Source organism: Petromyzon marinus (assembly GCF_048934315.1).
Source record: "Petromyzon marinus isolate PM22_M1 ecotype Great Lakes invasive population chromosome 78 unlocalized genomic scaffold, UKy_Petmar_22M1.pri1.0 chr78_unloc.4, whole genome shotgun sequence".
Lineage (NCBI taxonomy): Eukaryota > Metazoa > Chordata > Hyperoartia > Petromyzontiformes > Petromyzontidae > Petromyzon > Petromyzon marinus.
This window is the reverse complement of record NW_027422628.1, coordinates 272,278-296,940: the sequence shown is the minus strand read 5'-3', so window position 1 is coordinate 296,940 and position 24,663 is coordinate 272,278. Positions and strand designations below refer to the sequence as shown.

Genomic DNA, 24,663 nt, shown 5'->3' with positions numbered 1-24,663 from the left:
CATCACCAGCTCTACACACACACAGATACCTTATACACTACACTATACCTTACTATACACTATACACTACTACACTATACACTACTACACTATACACTACTACACTATACACTACTACACTACACACTACTACACTATACACTACTACACTATACACTACTACACTATACACTACTACACTATACACTACTACACTATACACTACTACACTATACACTACTACACTATACACTACTACACTATACACTACTACACTATACACTACTACACTATACACTACTACACTATAGACGAGTGATAGTGCCACTCACATAGCGGGCTGGAGTCAGCTTCCATCACCAGCTCTACACACACACAGATACCTTATACACTACACTATACACTACTACACTATACACTACTATACACTATACACTACTATACACTATAGACGAGTGATAGTGCCACTCACATAGCGGGCTGGAGTCAGCTTCCATCACCAGCTCTACACACACACAGATACCTTATACACTACACTATACACTACTACACTACACACTACTACACTATACACTACACTATACACCACTACACTATACACTACTACACTATACACTACTACACTATACACTACTACACTATACACTACTACACTATACACTACTACACTATACACTACACTATACACTACTACACTATACACTACTACACTATACACTACTATACTATACACTACTACACTATGCACTACACTATACACTACTACACTATACACTACACTATACACTACTACACTGCACTATACACTACTACACTACACTATACACTACTATACACTATACACTATAGACGAGTGATAGTGCCACTCACATAGCGGGCTGGAGTCAGCTTCCATCACCAGCTCTACACACACACAGATACCTTATACACTGCACTATACACTACTACACTACACTATACACTACTATACACTATACACTACTACACTATAGACGAGTGATAGTGCCACTCACATAGCGGGCTGGAGTCAGCTTCCATCACCAGCTCTACACACACACAGATACCTTATACACTACACTATACACTACTACACTATACACTACTATACACTATACACTACTATACACTATAGACGAGTGATAGTGCCACTCACATAGCGGGCTGGAGTCAGCTTCCATCACCAGCTCTACACACACACAGATACCTTATACACTACACTATACACTACTACACTATACACTACACTATACACTACTACACTATACACTACTACACTATACACTACTACACTATACACTACTACACTATACACTACACTATACACTACTACACTATACACTACTACACTATACACTACTATACTATACACTACTACACTATGCACTACACTATACACTACTACACTATACACTACACTATACACAACTACACTGCACTATACACTACTACACTACACTATACACTACTATACACTATACACTATAGACGAGTGATAGTGCCACTCACATAGCGGGCTGGAGTCAGCTTCCATCACCAGCTCTACACACACACAGATACCTTATACACTACACTATACACTACTACACTATTATACACTACTACACTACACTACACACTACTACACTATACACTACACTATACACTACTACACTATACACTACACTATACACTACACTATACACTACTACACTGCACTATACACTACTACACTACACTATACACTACTATACACTATACACTATAGACGAGTGATAGTGCCACTCACATAGCGGGCTGGAGTCAGCTTCCATCACCAGCTCTACACACACACAGATACCTTATACACTATACACTACTATACACTATACACTACTACACTATACACTACTACACTATAGACGAGTGAAAGTGCTACTCACATAGCGGGCTAGAATCAGCTTCCACCACCAGCTCTACACACACACACACAGATACCTTATACACTACACTATACACTACTATACACTACTACACTACACTACACACTACTACACTATACACTACTACACTATACACTACTATACACTACTACACTATAGACGAGTGATAGTGCCACTCACACAGCGGGCTGGAGTCAGCTTCCATCACCAGCTCTACACACACACAGATACCTTATACACTACACTATACACTACACTATACACTACTATACACTATACACTACTATACACTACTACACTATACACTACTACACTATACACTACTACACTATACACTACTACACTATACACTACTACACTATACACTACACTATACACTACTACACTATACACTACTACACTATACACTACTACACTATACACTACTACACTATACACTACTACACTATACACTACTATACACTATACACTATAGACGAGTGATAGTGCCACTCACATAGCGGGCTAGAATCAGCTTCCACCACCAGCTCTACACACACACACACAGATACCTTATACACTACACTATACACTACTATACACTACTACACTATACACTACTACGCTATACACTACTACACTATACACTACTATACTATACACTACTACACTATACACTACTACACTATGCACTACACTATACACTACTACACTATACACTACTACACTATACACTACTACACTACTACACTATACACTACTACACTATACACTACTACACTATACACTACTACACTATACACTACTACACTATACACTACTACACTATACACTACTACACTATACACTACACTACTACACTACACTATACACTACTATACACTATACACTACTACACTATAGACGAGTGATAGTGCCACTCACATAGCGGGCTGGAGTCAGCTTCCATCACCAGCTCTACACACACACAGATACCTTATACACTACACTATACACTACACTATACACTACTACACTATAGACTACACTATACACTACACTATACACTACTACACTACACTATACACTACTACACTACACTATACACTACTACACTATACACTACTACACTATACATTACTATACACTACTACACTATACACTACTACACTATACACTACACTATACACTACTACACTATACACTACTACACTATACACTAATACACTACTACACACTATACACCACTACACCATACACTACTATACACTATACACTACTACACTATACACTACTACACTATACACTACTACACTACTACACTATACACTACTACACTATACACTACTACACTATACACTACACTATACACTACTACACTATACACTACTACACTATACACTACTACACTATACACTACTACACTATACACTACACTATACACTACTACACTATACACTACACTATACACTACTACACTATACACTACTACACTATACACTACACTATACACTACTACACTACTACACTATACACTACTACACTATACACTACTACACTATACACTATTACACTATACACTACTACACTATACACTACTACACTATACACTACTACACTATACACTACTACACTATACACTACTACACTACACTATACACTACTACACTATACTACACTACACTATACACTACTACACTATACACTACTACACTATACACTACTACACTATACACTACTACACTATACATTACTACACTATACACTACTACACTATACACTACTACACTGTATGCTACTACACTATACACTACTACACTGTACACTACTACACTATACACTACTACACTATACACTACTACACTATACACTACTACACTATACACTACTACACTGTACACTACTACACTATACACTACACACTATACACTACTACACTATACACTACTACACTATACACTACTACATTATACACTACTACACTATACACTACTACACTATACACTACTACACTATACACTACTACACTATACACTACTACACTATACACTACTACACTATACACTACTACACTATACACTACTACACTACACTATACACTACTACACTACACCCCACCCACACACACTACACTATACACCCCACACACACCCCACAAACACCCACTACCCCACACACACACCCACTACACCACACTATCCCACACACACCCCACACACACCCCACACACACTACACCCCACACACTACACACTACCCACATCCCACACACTACACTATACACACTACACCCCACACACTACACCCCACACACACACCCCACTACACACTATACACACTACACACCACACTACCCACATCCCACACACACTACACCCCACAGACACACACCACCCCACACACACACACACCACACACACCACACACACAGAGACTACCCACACACCACACACACCACACACACACACACTACCACACACACTACCACACACACCACCCACCCACACAGAGACTACCCACACACCCCACACACACACACACCACACACACACACACACCCCACACACACACACACTACCACACACACCACACACACACAGAGACTACCCACACACCACACACACCACACACACACACACACTACCCACAGACCCACACACCCAACACCACACCACACACACACACAGAGACTACCCACACACCCCACACAACACCACACACCACACCACACACACACACAGAGACTACCCACAGACACACACACACACCACACCACACACACACTACACTATACACACCCCACACACTACACCCCACACACACTACACTATACACACCCCACACACTACACCCCACACACACTACACTATACACACCCCACACACACTACACCCCACACACACTACACTATACACACCCCACACACTACACACCACACACACTACACCCCACACACACTACACTATACACACCCCACACACTACACACCACACACACTACACCCCACTACACCCCACTCCCCACACACTACACCCCACACACTACACCCTACACCCCACACCCCACACACACCCCACACACTACACCCCACACACTACACCCCACACACTACACCCCACACACACCCCACACACTACACACCCCACACACACCACACACACACTACCACACACACACACACACTACCCTACACCCCACACACCCCACACACTACACCACACACCCTGTGTGTACGTACCCGTGATCAAGAACACCGTCCCTCCTCCCCCTCCTCCCCCTCCTCCCCCCCCCGTGCCCCCCGTGCCCCCCGTGCCCCCCTCCTCCCCCGTGCCCCCCGTGCCCCCCGTGGCCCCCGGCACGACAACGAGTGAGCGCCCGTCCACGCTCAGCACCCCTCCAGACTCCCCCAGCGCCCGTAGCTCCACGTGCCCGACCCTGCTCCAGGGATTTTTCCTCTCCAACTCCAACTCCGACTCCTCCTCCGACTCTGACTCCGACTCCTCCTCCTCGCCGCCGCCGCGGCGACGGTTCGGGCGACGGACCCTGCGCAGGATGAAGGTGGCATCGCGCAGAAAAGTCTCGCCGGGCCTCCACTTGTCCAAGAGGAGCTGCTGGTGGTGGTGACCAGGGAGGGCCTCGGGGGAGCGACGGATGAAGAAGTTTGGGTGGTCGGCCGACTCCAGAGATACCAGTTCGTCTGGGGGGGGGGGGGGGGGGGCGAGGCGGTGGGGGGTGGGAGAGAGAGAGACGTGGTGAGAGAGAGACGTGGTGAGAGAGAGACGTGGTGAGAGAGAGACGTGGTGAGAGAGACGTGGTGAGAGAGATGCGGTGAGAGAGAGACACGGGGAGAGACGTGGTGAGAGAGACGTGGTGAGAGAGACACGGTGAGAGAGAGACACGGGGAGAGACGTGGTGAGAGAGACGTGGTGAGAGAGATGCGGTGAGAGAGAGACACGGGGAGAGACGTGGGAGAGAGACGTGGTGAGAGAGAGACACGCGGTGAGAGAGACGCGGTGAGAGAGAGGTGAGAGAGACGTGGGAGAGAGACGCGGTGAGAGAGAGACACGGGGAGAGACGTGGGAGAGAGACGTGGTGAGAGAGAGACGCGGTGAGAGAGAGAGGTGAGAGTGAGACGTGGTGAGAGAGACGTGGGAGAGAGACGCGGTGAGAGAGAGACGTGGGAGAGAGAGAGAGAGACACGGGAGAGAGACGTGGGAGAGAGACGTGGGAGAGAGACGTGGAAGAGAGACACATGGGAGAGAGAGACGGGAGAGAGACACAGGGGAGAGAGACGTGGGAGAGAGACGTGGGAGAGAGACGCGGTGAGAGAGAGACGGGAGAGAGAGACGTGGTGAGAGAGACGTGGGAGAGAGACGTGGTGAGAGAGACGTGGGAGAGAGAGACGTGGGAGAGAGACGTGGGAGAGAGACGTGGGAGAGAGAAGCGGTGAGAGAGACGTGGGAGAGAGAGAGACACGGGGAGAGAGAGAGGTGAGAGAGACACGGGGAGAGAGAGGTGAGAGAGACACGGGGAGAGAGACGTGGGAGAGAGAGACGTGGGAGAGAGACGTGGGAGAGAGAGAGGTGGGAGAGAGAGACACGGGGAGAGACGTGGGAGAGAGACGCGGTGAGAGAGACACATGGGAGAGAGACGTGGTGAGAGAGAGGGGAGAGAGAGACACGGGGAGAGAGACACATGGGAGAGAGAGACGCGGTGAGAGAGACACGGGGAGAGACGTGGGAGAGAGAGAGAGGAGAGAGAGACATGGGGGAGAGACGCGGTGAGAGAGGGGAGAGAGAGACACGGGAGAGAGAGACACGGGAGAGAGACACGGTGAGAGAGACGTGGTGAGAGAGACGTGGGAGAGAGAGATGTGGTGAGAGAGACACGGGGAGAGAGACGCGGGGAGAGAGAGACGTGGGAGAGAGAGACACGGGGAGAGACGTGGGAGAGAGAGAGAGGAGAGAGACACGGGGAGAGAGAGATACAGGAGAGAGACGCGGTGAGAGAGACACGGGAGAGAGACGGGAGAGAGACACGGGAGAGAGACGTGGTGAAAGAGACACGGGGAGAGAGATGTGGGAGAGAGAGACGCGGTGAGAGAGACACGGGGAGAGAGACACATGGGAGAGAGAGAGACACGGTGAGAGAGACACGGGGAGAGAGAGATACGGGAGAGAGACGCGGTGAGAGAGACACGGTGAGAGAGACGGGAGAGAGACACATGGGAGAGAGACGGGAGAGAGACACATGGGAGAGAGACGTGGGAGAGAGACACAGGGGAGAGAGACGTGGGAGAGAGACGTGGGAGAGAGACGCGGTGAGAGAGACGTGGGAGAGAGAGACGCGGTGAGAGAGAGACGTGGGAGAGAGAGACACGGGAGAGAGACGTGGGAGAGAGACGCGGTGAGAGAGAGACGCGGTGAGAGAGACGTGGTGAGAGAGACGTGGGAGAGAGAGACGCACGGGAGAGAGACGTGGGAGAGAGACGTGGGAGAGAGAAGCGGTGAGAGAGACGTGGGAGAGAGAGAGACACGGGGAGAGAGAGAGGTGAGAGAGACACGGAGAGAGAGACGTGGGAGAGAGAGACGTGGGAGAGAGACGTGGGAGAGAGAGACGTGGGAGAGAGACGCGGGGAGAGAGACGTGGGAGAGAGAGACGTGGGAGAGAGACGCGGGGAGAGAGAGACGTGGGAGAGAGAGACACGGGGAGAGACGTGGGAGAGAGACGCGGTGAGAGAGACACATGGGAGAGAGACGTGGTGAGAGAGAGAGGGGAGAGAGAGACACGGGGAGAGAGACACATGGGAGAGAGAGACGCGGTGTGAGAGAGACACGGGGAGAGAGACGTGAGAGAGAGAGAGGAGAGAGAGACGTGGTGAGAGAGACACGGGAGAGAGACGTGGTGAGAGAGACGTGGTGAGAGAGAGATGCGGTGAGAGAGACGTGGGAGAGAGACGTGGGAGAGAGACGTGGTGAGAGAGACACGGGGAGAGAGAGACGTGGTGAGAGAGACGTGGTGAGAGAGAGACGCGGTGTGAGAGAGACACGGGGAGAGAGACGTGGGAGAGAGAGACGCGGTGAGAGAGACACGGGGAGAGAGAGACGCGGTGAGAGAGACGCGGTGAGAGAGAGACGCGGTGAGAGAGACACGGGGAGAGAGACGTGGTGAGAGAGAGACGTGGGAGAGCGACGTGGTGAGAGAGACGCGGTGAGAGAGAGACGTGGGAGAGAGAGACACGGGGAGAGACGTGGGAGAGAGACGCGGTGAGAGAGAGACACGGGGAGAGACGTGGGAGAGAGACGTGGGAGAGAGACGTGGTGAGAGAGAGACACGGGAGAGAGACGCGGTGAGAGAGAGACGTGAGAGAGAGAGACACGGGGAGAGACGTGGGAGAGAGAGACACGGGGAGAGACGTGATGAGAGAGACGTGGGAGAGAGAGACGTGGTGTGAGAGACGTGGTGAGAGAGACGCGGGGAGAGAGAGACATGGGAGAGAGAGACGCGGTGAGAGAGACGCGAGGAGAGAGAGACGTGGGAGAGAGACACGGTGAGAGATGTGGGAGAGAGAGAGAGGAGAGAGACACGGGGAGAGAGCGACACGGGAGAGAGACGTGGTGAGAGAGACACGGGAGAGAGACGCGGGAGAGAGACACGGGGAGGGAGAGACACGGGAGAGAGACGTGGTGAGAGAGACACGGGGAGAGACGTGATGAGAGAGAGACACGGGGAGAGAGGGACACGTGGTGAGAGAGACACATGGGGGAGAGAGACGCGGTGAGAGAGACACGGGGAGAGACGCGGTGAGAGAGACACGGGGAGAGACGTGGGAGAGGGACACGGGGAGAGAGACACGGGGAGAGACGTGGTGAGAGAGACGCATGGGAGAGAGAGACACGGGAGAGAGACGCGGGAGAGAGACACGGGGAGAGAAAGACACGGGGAGAGAGAGACACGGGGAGAGAGACACATGGGAGAGACGTGGGAGAGGGACACGTGGTGAGAGAGACGTGGTGAGAGAGACACGGGGAGAGACGTGGGAGAGAGAGAGAGAGGAGAGAGAGACACGGGGAGAGAGAGAGGTGAGAGAGATGCGGGAGACACGGGAGAGAGAGACACGGGAGAGAGACGTGGTGAGAGAGACGTGGGAGAGAGACACGGGGAGAGAGAGAGGGGAGAAAGAGAGACACGGGAGAGAGAGACACGGGGAGAGAGAGACACGGGGAGAAAGAGACACAGGGAGAGATAGACACGGGGAGAGAGAGACACGGAGAGATGCGGGGAGTGAGAGACGCAGGAGAGAGACGTGGGAGAGAGAGACACGGGGAGAGAGACACGGGGAGAGAGACGCGGGAGACACAGGGAGTGAGAGACGCGGGGGAGAGACGTGGGAGAGAGAGACACGGGGAGAGAGACACGGGGCGAGAGAGACGCGGGAGACACGGGAGAGAGAGACACGGAGAGAGTGAGACATCTCCCCCTGCCGAAGGCGACGGGAATGTGGGGAGAGTTACTTCTGCGGAGATGACATCCCACCCCGCTGAAAGGGAAACAAAGCGAGGGGGGGGGGGAATGTTGTACATGCAGCCTCTACCACCACCGCGCGTCCGCCTGTAGGGACGCGAAATCTTCCGCCTGTTGCACGTGACGGGAATGGCGAGGGGTAGGGTTGTTGTTGTCGTCCGTGTCGCCACTACCACCGCCGTGTCTCCGCCTGTAGCGACGTGAAATCTTCTCTCTCTTGAACGTGACGGGAATGGCGGAGGCCTCAGCTGAGGCCTCAACGGAGGCCTACAGCTGAGGCCTCAGCTGTAGGCCTCAGCGGAGGCCTCAACGGAGGCCTCAGCGGAGGCCTCAGCGGAGGCTTCAGCCGAGGCCTACAGCTGAGGCCTCAGCGGAGGCCTCAACGGAGGCCTCAGCGGAGGCCTCAGCGGAGGCTTCAGCCGAGGCCTACAGCTGAGGCCTCAGCGGAGGCCTCAGCGGAGGCCTCAGCGGAGGCTTCAGCCGAGGCCTACAGCTGAGGCTTCAGTGGAGGCTTCAGCGGAGGCCTACAGCTGAGGCCTCAACGGAGGCCTCAGCGGAGGCCTCAGCGGAGGCCTCAGCGGAGGCCTACAGCTGAGGCCTCAACGGAGGCCTCAGCGGAGGCCTCAACGGAGGCCTCAGCGGAGGCCTCAGCGGAGGCCTCAACGGAGGCCTCAGCGGAGGCCTCAGCGGAGGCCTACAGCTGAGGCCTCAACGGAGGCCTCAGCGGAGGCCTCAACGGAGGCCTCAGCGGAGGCCTCAACGGAGGCCTCAACGGAGGCCTCAGCGGAGGCCTCAACGGAGGCCTCAGCGGAGGCCTCAACGGAGGCCTCAGCTGAGGCCTCAGCGTCTGTGGGCGGGGGGGTGGTGGGTGACCGATCGCCGTTGCTGGCCGTCTCACCGTTGTTGTTCCGCCGGTGCTGCTTGTAGAGGCCAGCGACCAGCATGAAGGAGGCGCCGGGCGACGCGACGTCGTCCGACAGGAAGACGGAGCCGGAGCCGCGATCGGCGAACAGCACGGAGCCCCCCGGGGCCTCGATGAGGAACGGACCGTCGCCGGGGTCTAGCCGCACACACACACACAGAGAGAGAGAGATGGCGTCCATCGAGACGCAGACACACATAGATAGACACACACAGATAGACACACAGATAGACACACACACATAGACACACAGATAGACACACATAGACACACACACAGATAGACACACAGACACGTGATCGATACACAGACACACACACGCAGACACACGCAGAGACACGTGGATCGATACACACAGATAGACACACACAGATAGACACACAGACACGTGATCGATACACAGATAGACACACACAGACACACACACACACACAGACACGTAGACACGTGGATCAACACACAGATAGACACACAGACACGTGATCGATACACAGACACACACACGCAGACACACGCAGAGACACGTGGATCGATACACACAGATAGACACACACAGATAGACACACAGACACGTGATCGATACACAGATAGACACACACAGACACACACACACACACAGACACGTAGACACGTGGATCAACACACAGATAGACACACAGACACGTGATCGATATACAGACACACACACACAGACACACGCAGAGACACGTGGATTGGTACGCAGATAGACACACACAGATAGACACACAGACACGTGATCGATACACAGATAGACACACACAGACACACACACACAGACACGTAGACACGTGATCAACACACGCAGACACACGCAGACACATAGACACGTGATTTATACACAGATAGACACACACACACGTAGACATGTGATCGATACACAGACACACAGACACACGTAGACACACACATAGACACACGCACAGATAGACACACACACACATAGACACGTGATCAACACACACGGACACACACGCAGACACGCCACGTGATCAACACACACACACAGACACAGACACACACACAGACACACACAGTGACACACACACACAGACACACACACAGTGACACACACACACACAGTGACACACACACACAGTGACACACACACAGACACACACACAGACACACACACAGACACATGTAGACACGTGGATCAACACACAGACACATGCACAGACAGACACACACACACAGATAGATAGACACGTGATCAATACACAGACACACGTCACGTGATCAATACACAGACACAGACACACACAGATAGACACACATAGACACACACAGATAGACACACACACATAGACACACACACACATAGACACACACACACACAGACACGTGGATCAACACACAGACACACATAGACACGTGATCAACACACGCACAGACACGCGCAAACGTCACGTGATCAATACAGAGACACACACACAGATAGACACACATAGACACACACAGATAGACATAGACACACACAGACACACACACATAGACACATAGACACACACACAGATAGACATAGACACACACATAGACACACAGACACACACACACATAGACACATAGACACACACACACACATAGACACGTGGATCAACACACAGACACACGTCACGTGATCAATACACACACACAGACACACACACAGATAGACACACAGACACACAGACACATAGACACACACAGATAGACACACACATAAATACACACACCGATAGACACACAGACACACACACACACGCATAGACACACACAGACACACAGACAGGCGGGAGAGTGTGTGTGTCTCTCTTTGTGTGTCTGTGTGTGTGTGTCTCTCTGTGTGTCTGTGTGTGTGTCTGTGTGTGTGTGTCTGTGTGTGTGTCTGTGTGTGTAACTGAGTGTGTGTGTGTGTCTGTGTGTGAGTGTGTCTATGTGTGTGACTGTCTGTGTGTGTGTGTCTACGTGTGTGACTGTCTGTGTGTGTGTGTGTCTGTGTGTGTGTGTGAGTGTGTGTGTAACTGAGTGTGTGTGTGTGAGTGGTTTGTGATGTGTGTGACTGTCTGTGTGTAACTGAGTGTGTGTGTGTAACTGTGTCTATGCGTGTAACTGAGTGTCTGTGTGTGTATCTATGTGTTTGACTGTCTGTGTGTGTGTTTGTGATGTGTGTGTGTGTAACTGTGTGTGAGTGGTTTGTGATGTGTGTGTGTCTGTGTGTATGTGTCTATGTGTGTGTGTCTGTGTGTGTGTGTCTGTGTGTGTGTATGTGTGTGTGTCTGTGTGTGTGTCTGTGTGTGTATGTGTGTGTGTATGTGTGTGTGTATGTGTCTGTGTGTGTGTGTGTCTCTCTGTGTGTCTGTGTGTGTGTCTGTGTGTGTGTGTCTGTGTGTGTGTCTGTGTGTGTGTATGTGTGTCTGTGTGTGTGTGTCTGTGTGTGTAACTGAGTGTGTGTGTCTGTGTGTGAGTGTGTCTATGTGTGTGACTGTCTGTGTGTGTGTGTCTATGTGTGTGACTGTCTGTGTGTGTGTGTCTGTGTGTGTGTGAGTGTGTGAGTGTGTGTGTGAGTGTGTGTGTAACTGAGTGTGTGTGTGTGTAACTGTGTCTATGCGTGTAACTGAGTGTCTGTGTGTGTATCTATGTGTTTGACTGTCTGTGTGTGTGTATGTGATGTGTGTGTGTGTAACTGTGTGTGAGTGGTTTGTGATGTGTGTGTGTCTGTGTGTCTGTGTGTGTGTGTGTGTCTGTGTGTCTAAGTGCTGTGTGTCTGTGTGTGTCTGTGTGTGTGTCTGTGTGTCTAAGTGCTGTGTGTCTGTGTGTCTATCTACAGCTGTGTAGTCGCCAAGACAACGTGACCAACCCCTGCGATGTCTATGTGTTTGTGTGTGTCTAAGTGCTGTGTCTGTGTGTGTCTGTGTGTGTGTGTCTGTGTGTGTGTGTGTCTGTGTGTGTGTGTGTCTGTGTGTGTGTATGTGATGTGTCTATGTGTGTGTCTGTGTGTGTGTGTCTGTGTGTGTGTCTGTGTGTGTCTATGTGTGTGTATGTGTGTGTCTGTGTGTGACTGTGTGTGTGTGTGAGTGATGTGTGTGTGTATGTGATGTGTGTCTATGTAACTGAGTGTGCAACTGAGTGTATGTGATGTGTGAGTGTGTGTGAGTGATGTGTGTGTATGTGATGTGTGTGTGTCTATGTGTATGTGATGTGTGTGTGTCTATGTGTGTGTCTATGTGTGTCTATGTGTGATGTGTGAGTGTCTCACCTCGGTTGTAGTAGTCACAGTAGACCGCTGTCGTCAGACGCCCGCGTCGGACACGGACAGACCGAGGGGAGAGAGACAGAGAGACACAGATAGAGAGACACAGACAGAGAGACAGAGAGACACAGATAGAGAGACACAGAGACACAGAGACAGAGACACAGACAGAGAGACACAGAGACAGAGAGACAGACAGAGAGACAGAGAGACACAGAAAGACAGAGACACAGAGACAGAGAGACACAGAGACAGAGAGATAGAGTGGAGACAGACAGAGAGACAGAGAGACACAGAGACAGAGAGACAGAGAGACAGAGAGACAGAGTGGAGACAGACAGAGAGAGACAGAGACAGAGAGACAGACGGAGAGACAGAGAGAGACAGAGTGGAGACAGACAGAGAGACAGAGACAGAGTGGAGACAGACAGAGAGACACACAGAGAGAGACAAAGACAGACACAGAGACAGAGTGGAGACAGACAGAGAGACACACAGAGAGAGAGACAAAGACACAGAGACATAGCGACGTGAGACAACAGCGAACACAGCAACATCAACCACCACACCAGCTGGTGCCAGGCTAGGTCCTGGGGAAGGGGGAATCCCTCAGCCAGCAAAACATCGTGGCACAAAGTGAGGATGACCCTGCTGAGGCTGCGGTGCCTCAAATATTGGAGGAAGAAGTCACCCCCTGTGAGTAGCTGGCTGAGGTGCCATCCGTTGAGGAAGTACTGAAGGCGATCCGGAGTCTGAGACCAGGAAAGGCACCGGGCAGAGATGATCTCTCAAGCGAAATGCTGAGGGAGGGCGGCGTTTGTGCACAGACTGCCCTACATGACATCATAACAACGGTCTGGAGCGCTGGACGGGTTCCGCAGGATTGGAAGGATGCCCTGGTGGTCCCACTCTTTCAGAAGGGGGACCGCACAGACTGTAACAACTACAGGGGCATCTCACTCCTCAGTGTGAGGCCGGGAAAGGTCCTGGCAAGGATTATTCAGCATCGCCTTGCCAGGCACGCTGAGGAGAGGCTTGCGGAGCCCCAATGCGGTTTCAGGAAAGGGCGGTCCTGCACAGATGCCATATTTTCTGTCCGTCTGCTACAGCAGAGGTGTAGGGAATTCCAGCAAGACCTACGTCTCTGCTTTATTGACCTGGTCAAGGCCTATGATACCATCAGTAGGCCTGGGCTCTGGGTTGTTCTTCGTGCTTTTGGAGTACCTGACCCTCTGCTCACGATCATTAAGGACCTTCATGATGGTGAGCGGGCCCGGGTAAAACTACGTGGCCGGGAGTCAGAGCCATTCCCTGTACACCTTGGGGTGCGACAGGGATGTCCTCTGGCTCCCACATTATTTAACATCTATTTCGACCACGTAGTCCGTGAAGCCTTCAGTAGCTGTACCGGGGGAATCTCCATATGGTACAGATATAATGGGAGGCTGATCGATGCCCGGGTGCGGTCAAGGGATGGCTCCCTATTGCTCAACCACGTTATGTATGCCAATGATCTGGTAATTGCAGCTCAGTCAGAGGAGGAGTTGGAGACGCTGCTGCTGAGACTGGAGCGTGCCACTAAGAGGTGGGGCCTTACCATCAGCCCCACCAAAACTAAGCACCTGCCTGGGCATTTTGTACCATCGGACACTCCACCCCCACAACTCCCAGTCGGTGATGGGGCAGTTGTGGAGAGAGTGGAGAGTTTCCCATACCTGGGCAGTGTGCTTATGACTGGCTCCGGTTTAACAGCAGAGGTCTCACTCCGAATCAGTCAAGCGGCAATATCTTTTCATCGGTTGCGTAACGCTGTGTGGAAGCTACCTGGTCTGTCGCTCCGCACTAAGCTTCAGGTCTTCTCGGCCACGGCCATTTCCTCCCTTCTCTACGCTTGCGAAACGTGGACCCCCCTAATGGAACATCTTCGCCGGTTAGAAACATTTAGGCTGGCCTGCCTACGATCCATCCTGGGTTTATCCAGGCTGGATTGTGTGAGGAGCTCACAAATCCTTGAAAGATCTGTGCAGGGTCCCATCGGTGAGCTCCTCCGGCAGGCAAGGCTGCGATGGCTGGGTCATGTAGCCCGCATGCGCAGCCACCGCATGCCGAAAGAGCCTTTGTTCGGCCGGATTGAGGGGGCTAAGCGGGCGCGGCACGGGCTAGAGAAGAGATGGAGTGATGTGGTACAGGAGGACGTGGAGCTGAGTGGACTTGCCGATGACTGGTACCAGCGGTGTCAAGATCGTCCTCTGTGCAGGAGGCTCGTGAAGGATGCTACTGGGCAGTTGGAGGCAGTCGCCCTCCAACAACAACGGAGGGCGGAGGAGCGACGCTCACAACAACGAGCGGAGCGCCGGGTGGCTAAAGCACAGCAGGTTGCCACAGCAGGGGGCACAGGTGGTGCATCAGCCAGTCATCTCAGTCAGTCGACCCGTGGCACCTGCTGGGTCTGCCCCGTGACCTCCTGCCAGCGGGCGTTCGACACTTCACGTGGCCTCAGGGTGACGTCACCGCCACTTAGCAGCGAATGGCGGTTGGTGTTGTTGTTGGTGTTGTTGTTGTTTTTGTTGTTGTTGTTTTTGTTGTTGTTTTTGTTGTTGTTGTTGTTGTTTTTGTTGTTGTTTTTGTTGTTGTCGTTGTTGTTGTTGCTGAGTGTCTGTGAGTGTTGTTGTTGTTTGTGAGTGTCTGTGCGTGTTGTTGTTGTTGTTGTTTGTGAGTGTCTGTGCGTGTTGTTGTTGTTGTTGTCGTTGTCGTCGTTGTTGTTGTTGTTGCTGAGTGTCTGTGCGTGTTGTTGTTGTTGTTGTTGTTTTTGTTGTTGTTGTTTTTGTTGTTGTTTTTGTTGTTGTTGTTTTTGTTGTTGTCGTTTTTGTCGTTGTTGTTGTTGTTGCTGTTGCTGAGTGTCTGTGCGTGTTGTTGTTGTTGTTTGTGAGTGTCTGTGCGTATTGTTGTTGTTGTTTGTGAGTGTCTGTGCGTATTGTTGTTGTTGTTTGTGAGTGTCTGTGCGTGTTGTTGTTTGTGAGTGTCTGTGCGTGTTGTTGTTGTTGTTGTTGTTGTTTGTGAGTGTCTGTGCGTGTTGTTGTTGTTGTTGTTTGTGAGTGTCTGTGCGTGTTGTTGTTGTTGTTTGTGAGTGTCTGTGCGTGTTGTTGTTGTTGTTGTTGTTTGTGAGTGTCTGTGCGTGTTGTTTGTGAGTGTCTGTGCGTGTTGTTGTTGTTGTTTGTGAGTGTCTGTGCGTGTTGTTGTTGTTGTCTGTGCGTGTTGTTGTTGTTGTTTGTGAGTGTCTGTGCGTGTTGTTGTTGTTTGTGAGTGTCTGTGAGTGTTGTTGTTTGTGAGTGTCTGTGCGTGTTGTTGTTGTTGTTGTTGTTTGTGCGTGTTGTTGTTGTTGTCTGTGCGTGTTGTTGTTGTTGTTGTTTGTGAGTGTCTGTGCGTGTTGTTGTTGTTTGTGAGTGTCTGTGAGTGTTGTTGTTTGTGAGTGTCTGTGCGTGTTGTTGTTGTTTGTGAGTGTCTGTGAGTGTTGTTGTTGTTTGTGAGTGTCTGTGCGTGTTGTTGTTGTTGTTTGTGAGTGTTGTTGTTGTTGTTGTTTGTGAGTGTCTGTGCGTGTTGTTGTTGTTTGTGAGTGTCTGTGAGTGTTGTTGTTGTCTGTGAGTGTCTGTGCGTGTTGTTGTTGTTGTTTGTGAGTGTCTGTGCGTGTTGTTGTTTGTGAGTGTCTGTGCGTGTTGTTGTTGTTGTTGTTGTTGCTGAGTGTCTGTGCGTGTTGTTGTTGTTGTTTGTGAGTGTCTGTGCGTGTTGTTGTTTGTGAGTGTCTGTGCGTGTTGTTGTTGTTGTTTGTGAGTGTCTGTGCGTGTTGTTGTTGTTGTTGTTGTTGTTTGTGAGTGTCTGTGCGTGTTGTTGTTGTTGTTGTTTGTGAGTGTCTGTGCGTGTTGTTGTTTGTGAGTGTCTGTGCGTGTTGTTGTTGTTGTTGTTGTTTGTGAGTGTCTGTGCGTGTTGTTGTTGTTGTTGTTGTTTGTGAGTGTCTGTGCGTGTTGTTGTTGTTTGTGAGTGTCTGTGCGTGTTGTTGTTGTTGTTGTTGTTTGTGAGTGTCTGTGCGTGTTGTTGTTGTTGTTGTTGTTGCTGAGTGTCTGTGTGTGTTGTTGTTGTCGTTGTTGTTGCTGAGTGTCTGTGCGTGTTGTTGTTGTTGTTGTTTGTGAGTGTCTGTGCGTGTTGTTGTTGTTTGTGAGTGTCTGTGCGTGTTGTTGTTGTTGTTTGTGAGTGTCTGTGCGTGTTGTTGTTGTTGTTTGTGAGTGTCTGTGCGTGTTGTTGTTGTTTGTGAGTGTTGTTGTTGTTGTTGTTTGTGAGTGTCTGTGCGTGTTGTTGTTGTTGTTTGTGAGTGTCTGTGCGTGTTGTTGTTGTTGTTTGTGAGTGTGCGTGTTGTTGTTGTTGTTGTTGTTTGTGAGTGTCTGTGCGTGTTGTTGTTGTTGTTGTTGTTGTTGTTTGTGAGTCTGTGAGTGTTGTTGTTGTCTGTGAGTGTCTGTGCGTGTTGTTGTTGTTGTTGTTTGTGAGTGTCTGTGAGTGTTGTTGTTTGTGAGTGTCTGTGCGTGTTGTTGTTGTTGTTGTTTGTGAGTGTCTGTGAGTGTTGTTGTTGTCTGTGAGTGTCTGTGCGTGTTGTTGTTGTTGTTTGTGAGTGTCTGTGCGTGTTGTTGTTGTTGTTGTTGTTTGTGAGTGTCTGTGCGTGTTGTTGTTGTTGTTGTTGTTGCTGAGTGTCTGTGTGTGTTGTTGTTGTTGTTGTTTGTGAGTGTCTGTGCGTGTTGTTGTTGTTGTTGCTGTTGTTTGTGAGTGTCTGTGCGTGTTGTTGTTGTTGTTTGTGAGTGTTGTTGTTGTTTGTGAGTGTCTGTGCGTGTTGTTGTTGTTGTTTGTGAGTGTCTGTGCGTGTTGTTGTTGTTGTCTGTGCGTGTTGTTGTTGTTGTTGTTGTTGTTGTTGTTGTCTGTGCGTGTTGTTGTTGTTGTTGTTGTTTGTGAGTGTCTGTGCGTGTTGTTGTTGTTGTTGTTTGTGAGTGTCTGTGCGTGTTGTTGTTGTTGTCTGTGCGTGTTGTTGTTGTTGTTGTTGTTGTCTGTGCGTGTTGTTGTTGTTGTTGTTGTTGTCTGTGCGTGTTGTTGTTGTTGTTGTTTGTGAGTGTCTGTGCGTGTTGTTGTTGTTGTTGTTTGTGAGTGTCTGTGCGTGTTGTTGTTGTTGTCTGTGCGTGTTGTTGTTGTTGTTGTTTGTGAGTGTCTGTGCGTGTTGTTGTTGTTGTTGTTTGTGAGTGTCTGTGCGTGTTGTTGTTGTTGTCTGTGCGTGTTGTTGTTGTTGTTGTTGTTGTCTGTGCGTGTTGTTGTTGTTGTTGTTGTTGTCTGTGCGTGTTGTTGTTGTTGTTGTTTGTGAGTGTCTGTGCGTGTTGTTGTTGTTTGTGAGTGTCTGTGCGTGTTGTTGTTGTTGTTTGTGAGTGTCTGTGAGTGTTGTTGTTGTTGTTGTCTGTGAGTGTCTGTGCGTGTTGTTGTTGTTGTCTGTGAGTGTCTGTGAGTGTTGTTGTTGTTGTTTGTGAGTGTCTGTGCGTGTTGTTGTTGTTGTTGTTGTTGCTGAGTGTCTGTGCGTGTTGTTGTTGTCTGTGAGTGTCTGTGCGTGTTGTTGTTGTTGTTGTTGCTGAGTGTCTGTGAGTGTTGTTGTTGTTGTTGTTGTTTGTGCGTGTTGTTGTTGTTGTTTGTGAGTGTCTGTGCGTGTTGTTGTTGTTGTTGTTGCTGAGTGTTGTTGTTGTTGTTGTTGTTGCTGAGTGTCTGTGCGTGTTGTTGTTGTTGTTGCTGAGTGTCTGTGCGTGTTGTTGTTGTTGTTTGTGAGTGTCTGTGCGTGTTGTTGTTGTTGTTGTTGTTTGTGAGTGTTGTTGTTGTTTGTGAGTGTCTGTGCGTGTTGTTGTTGTTGTTGTCTGTGAGTGTTGTTGTTGTTGTTTGTGAGTGTCTGTGCGTGTTGTTGTTGTTTGTGAGTGTCTGTGCGTGTTGTTGTTGTCTGTGCGTGTTGTTTGTGAGTGTTGTTGTTGTTGTTGCTGAGTGTCTGTGCGTGTTGTTGTTTTTGTTGCTGAGTGTCTGTGCGTGTTGTTGTTGTTGTTGTTTGTGAGTGTCTGTGCGTGTTGTTGCTGAGTGTCTGTGCGTGTTGTTGTTGTTGTCGTTGTTGCTGAGTGTCTGTGCGTGTTGTTGTTGTTGTTGTTGTTGTTTGTGAGTGTCTGTGCGTGTTGTTGTTGTTTGTGAGTGTCTGTGAGTGTTGTTGTTGTTGTCTGTGAGTGTCTGTGCGTGTTGTTGTTGTTGTTGTTGTTGTTTGTGAGTGTTGTTGTTGTTTGTGAGTGTCTGTGCGTGTTGTTGTTGTTGTTGTTGTCTGTGCGTGTTGTTGTTGTTGTTGTTTGTGAGTGTCTGTGAGTGTTGTTGTTGTCTGTGAGTGTCTGTGCGTGTTGTTGTTGTTGTTGTTTGTGAGTGTCTGTGCGTGTTGTTGTTGTTGTTTGTGAGTGTTGTTGTTGTTGTTGTTGTTGTTTGTGAGTGTCTGTGCGTGTTGTTGTTGTTGTTTGTGAGTGTCTGTGCGTGTTGTTGTTGTTGTTTGTGAGTGTCTGTGCGTGTTGTTGTTTGTGAGTGTCTGTGCGTGTTGTTGTTGTTTTTGTTGCTGAGTGTCTGTGCGTGTTGTTGTTGTTTGTGAGTGTCTGTGCGTGTTGTTGTTGTTGTTGCTGAGTGTCTGTGAGTGTCTGTGCGTGTTGTTGTTGTTGTTGTTGTTTGTGAGTGTCTGTGCGTGTTGTTGTTGTTGTTGTTGTCTGTGCGTGTTGTTGTTGTTGTTTGTGAGTGTCTGTGCGTGTTGTTGTTGTTGTTGTTGTTGTTTGTGAGTGTCTGTGAGTGTTGTTGTTGTCTGTGAGTGTCTGTGAGTGTTGTTGTTGTTGTTGTCTGTGCGTGTTGTTGTTGTTGTTGTTGCTGAGTGTCTGTGCGTGTTGTTGTTGTTGTTGTTGTTTGTGAGTGTCTGTGCGTGTCGTTGTTGTTGTTGTTTGTGCGTGTTGTTGTTGTTGTTGTTGTTTGTGCGTGTTGTTGTTGTTGTTGTTGTTGTTTGTGAGTGTCTGTGCGTGTTGTTGTTGTTGTTGTTGTTTGTGAGTGTCTGTGCGTGTCGTTGTTGTTGTTGTTTGTGCGTGTTGTTGTTGTTGTTGTTGTTGTTTGTGAGTGTCTGTGCGTGTTGTTGTTGTTGTTGTTGCTGAGTGTCTGTGCGTGTTGTTGTTGTTGTTGTTTGTGAGTGTCTGTGAGTGTTGTTGTTGTTGTTGTTGTTGTTGTTGTTTTTGTTGTTATTGTTTTTGTTGTTGTTGTGGTTGTTGTTGTTGTTGTTTGTGAGTGTCTGTGAGTGTTGTTGTTGTTGTTGTTGTTGTTGTTTTTGTTGTTATTGTTTTTGTTGTTGTTGTGGTTGTTGTTGTTGTTGTTTGTGAGTGTCTGTGAGTGTTGTTGTTGTTGTTGTTGTCTGTGCGTGTTGTTGTTGTCTGTGAGTGTCTGTGAGTGTTGTTGTTGTTGTCTGTGAGTGTCTGTGCGTGTGCGATGGTCCTCACGGCACAAGTCAGGAGTTCTCCAGGCCACCGAGATCCCAGCCTGGCAGCAGGCAGCGGCGAAGGCGGCCACAGCCGTGCACAGGCACTGGCAGTCACCTCCCTCGAAGCAGCCACAGGTCTCAGAGACGCAGGCACGCAGGAACGGAGCCACGGGCACCTGGGTAGACAGTCAGTGAGTCAGTCAGTCGCTCAGTGAGACAGTCAGTCAGTGAGACAGTCAGTCAGCCAGTCAGTCATTCAGTCAGTCAATCAGTCAGTCGCTCAGTCAGTCAGTCAGTGAGACAGTCAGTCAGTCAGTCAGTCAGTCGCTCAGTGAGACAGTCAGTCAGTGAGACAGTCAGTCATTCAGTCAGTCACTCAGTCACTCAGCCAGTCAGTCGCTCAGTGAGACAGTCAGCCAGTCAGTCAGTCATTCAGTCAGTCACTCAGTCAGTCAACCAGTCAGTCACTCAGCACACTCAGTCAGTCAGTCGCTCAGTGAGACAGTCAGTCAGTGAGACAGTCAGTCAGTGAGCGAGTCGCTCAGTCAGTCAGTCGCTCAGTGAGACAGTCAGTCAGTCAGCCAGTCAGTCAGTCAGTCAGTGAGACAGTCAGTCACTAAGTCAGACACTCAGTCATTCAGTCAGTCACTCAGTCAGTCAGTGAGCGAGTCGCTCAGTCAGTCAGTCGCTCAGTGAGACAGTCAGTCAGTGAGTCAGTCAGTCAGTGAGTCAGTCAGTCGCTCAGTGAGACAGTCAGTCAGTGAGTCAGTCAGTCGCTCAGTGAGACAGTCAGTCGCTCAGTCAGTCAGTCGCTCAGTCAGTCGCTCAGTGAGACAGTCAGTCAGTGAGTCAGTCAGTCATTCAGTCAGTCACTCAGCCAGTCAGTCGCTCAGTGAGACAGTCAGCCAGTCAGTCACTCAGTCACTCAGCCACTCAGTCAGTCAGTCACTCAGCCAGTCAGTCAGTCAGTCGCTCAGTCAGTCAGTCGCTCAGTGAGACAGTCAGTCAGCCAGTCAGTCACTCAGTCACTCAGCCACTCAGTCAGTCAGTCAGTCAGTCATTCAGCCAGTCACTCAGCCACTCAGTCAGTCAGTCACTCAGCCACTCACTCAGCCACTCAGTCAGTCAGTCACTCAGCCAGTCAGTCGCTCAGTCAGTCAGTCGCTCAGTGAGACAGTCAGTCAGTCACTCAGCCACTCAGTCAGTCACTCAGCCACTCAGTCAGTCAGTCACTCAGCCAGTCAGTCAGCCAGTCAGTCGCTCAGTCAGTCAGTCGCTCAGTGAGACAGTCAGTCAGTCACTCAGCCACTCAGTCAGTCACTCAGCCACTCAGCCACTCAGCCAATTAGTCATTCAGTCATTCAGTCAGTCACTCAGCCACTTAGCCAGTCACTCAGCCACTCAGTCACTCAGCCAGTCAGTCAGTCAGTCACTCAGTCACTCACTCAGTCTGTCAGTCACTCAGTCACCCACCCACCCACCAACCCACCCCACCCAACAACCCACCCACCCACCAACGAACCCACCCACCCACCCACCAACCCACCCACCCACCAACCCACCCAACCACCAACCCACCCACCCAACCACCAACTCACCCACCCACCAACCCACCAACCCACCAACCCACCCACCCAACCACCAACCCACCCACCTACCAACCCACCCACTCACTCACCCACTCACCCACTCACTCACCCACCCACCCACTCACTCACCCACCCACACACCCACCTACTCACCCACCCACTCACTCACTCACCCACCCACCCACCCACTCACCCACTCACTCACCCACCCACTCACTCACCCACCCACTCACCCACTCACTCACCGACCCACCCACTCACCCACTCACTCACCCACCAACTCACTCACTTACCCACTCACTCACCCACCAACTCACTCACCCATCCACTCACACACTCACTCACTCACTCACCCACTCACCCACCTACTCACCCACCCACCCACCCACTCACCCACTCACTCACCCACTCACCCACCCACTCACCCACTCACTCACTCACTCACCCACCTACCAACCCACCCACTCACTCACCCACCCACTCAACCACTCACCCACCCACTCACTCACCCACCCACCCACCCACCCACTCACCCACCCACTCACCCACTCACCCACCCACCCACCTACCAACCCACCCACTCACTCACCCACCCACTCACTCACCCACCCACTCACCCACTCACCCACCCACCCACCCACCAACCCACCCACTCACTCACCCACCCACTCATTCACCCACCCACCCACTCACTCACACTCACTCACTCACTCACCCACCCACCCACTCACTCACACACTCACACACTCACTCACCCACCCACTCACCCACTCACCCACCCACTCACTCACCCACCTACCCATCCACCCACTCACTCACCCACCCACCCACTCACTCACCCACCCACTCACCCACTCACCCACCCACTCACCCACTCACCCACCCACCCACTCACCCACCCACTCACCCACCCACCCACTCACCCACCCACCCACCCACCCACCCACCTAACAACCCACCCACTCACTCACCCACCCACTCACCCACTCACCCACCCACTCACCCACTTACCCACCCACCCACTCACCCACCCACTCACCCACCCACCCACTCACCCACCCACCCACTCACCCACCCACCCACTCACCCACTCACCCACCCACCCACCTACCAACCCACCCACTCACTCACCCACCCACTCACTCACTCACCACTCACACACTCACTCACTCACCCACCCACCCACTCACTCACCCACCCACTCACTCACCCACTCACCCACCCACTCACCCACTCACTCACTCACCCACCCACCCACTCACCCACCCACCCCATCACCCACCCACTCACCCACCCACTCACCCACCCACTCACTCACCCACTCACTCACCCACCCACTCACCCACTCACCTACTCACCCACCCACTCACCCCTCACACACTCACTCACCCACTCACTCACTCACTCATTCACTCACTCACCCACTCACCCACCCACCCACCCACTCACTCACCCACTCACCCACTCACTCACCCACCCACTCACCCACCCACCCACTCACCCACTCACCCACTCACCCACCCACCCACTCACCCACCCACCAACCCACCCACTCACCCACCCACTCACCCACCCACCCACCCACTCACCCACCCACCCACCCACTCACCCACCCACTCACTCACCCACCCACCCACCCACTCACTCACCCACACACTCACTCACTCACCCACCCACCCACTCACCCACCCACTCACCCACCCACTCACTCACCCACCCACTCACCCACTCACCCACTCACTCACCCACCGACCCACTCACTCACTCACTCACCCACTCACCTACTCACCCACTCACTCACCCACCCACCCACCCACCCACTCACCCACCCACCCACCGACCAACCCACCCACTCACCCACCCACCCACCCACTCACCCACCCACCCACTCACCCACCCACCCACCCACCCACTCACTCACCCACTCACTCACTCACCCACCCACTCACTCACCCACCCACACACCCACCCACTCACTCACCCACCCACCCACCCACCCAC

General features: G+C 51.1%; 1 protein-coding gene across 1 annotated transcript in view; it reads right to left on the bottom strand.

The window, feature by feature from the left end:
- Positions 1 to 24,663, bottom strand: part of LOC116938465 (uncharacterized) — a 96,306-nt gene that overhangs the window by 25,265 nt on the left and 46,378 nt on the right. The window contains exons 11-14 of the mRNA XM_076058840.1: positions 21,093 to 21,249; positions 13,537 to 13,563; positions 10,257 to 10,418; positions 5,073 to 5,531 (exon numbers count right to left, since the gene is read on the bottom strand). Of these exons, the coding sequence (XP_075914955.1) occupies positions 5,073 to 5,531; positions 10,257 to 10,418; positions 13,537 to 13,563; positions 21,093 to 21,249 (805 nt within the window). The remainder of the gene's footprint in view (positions 1 to 5,072; positions 5,532 to 10,256; positions 10,419 to 13,536; positions 13,564 to 21,092; positions 21,250 to 24,663) is intronic.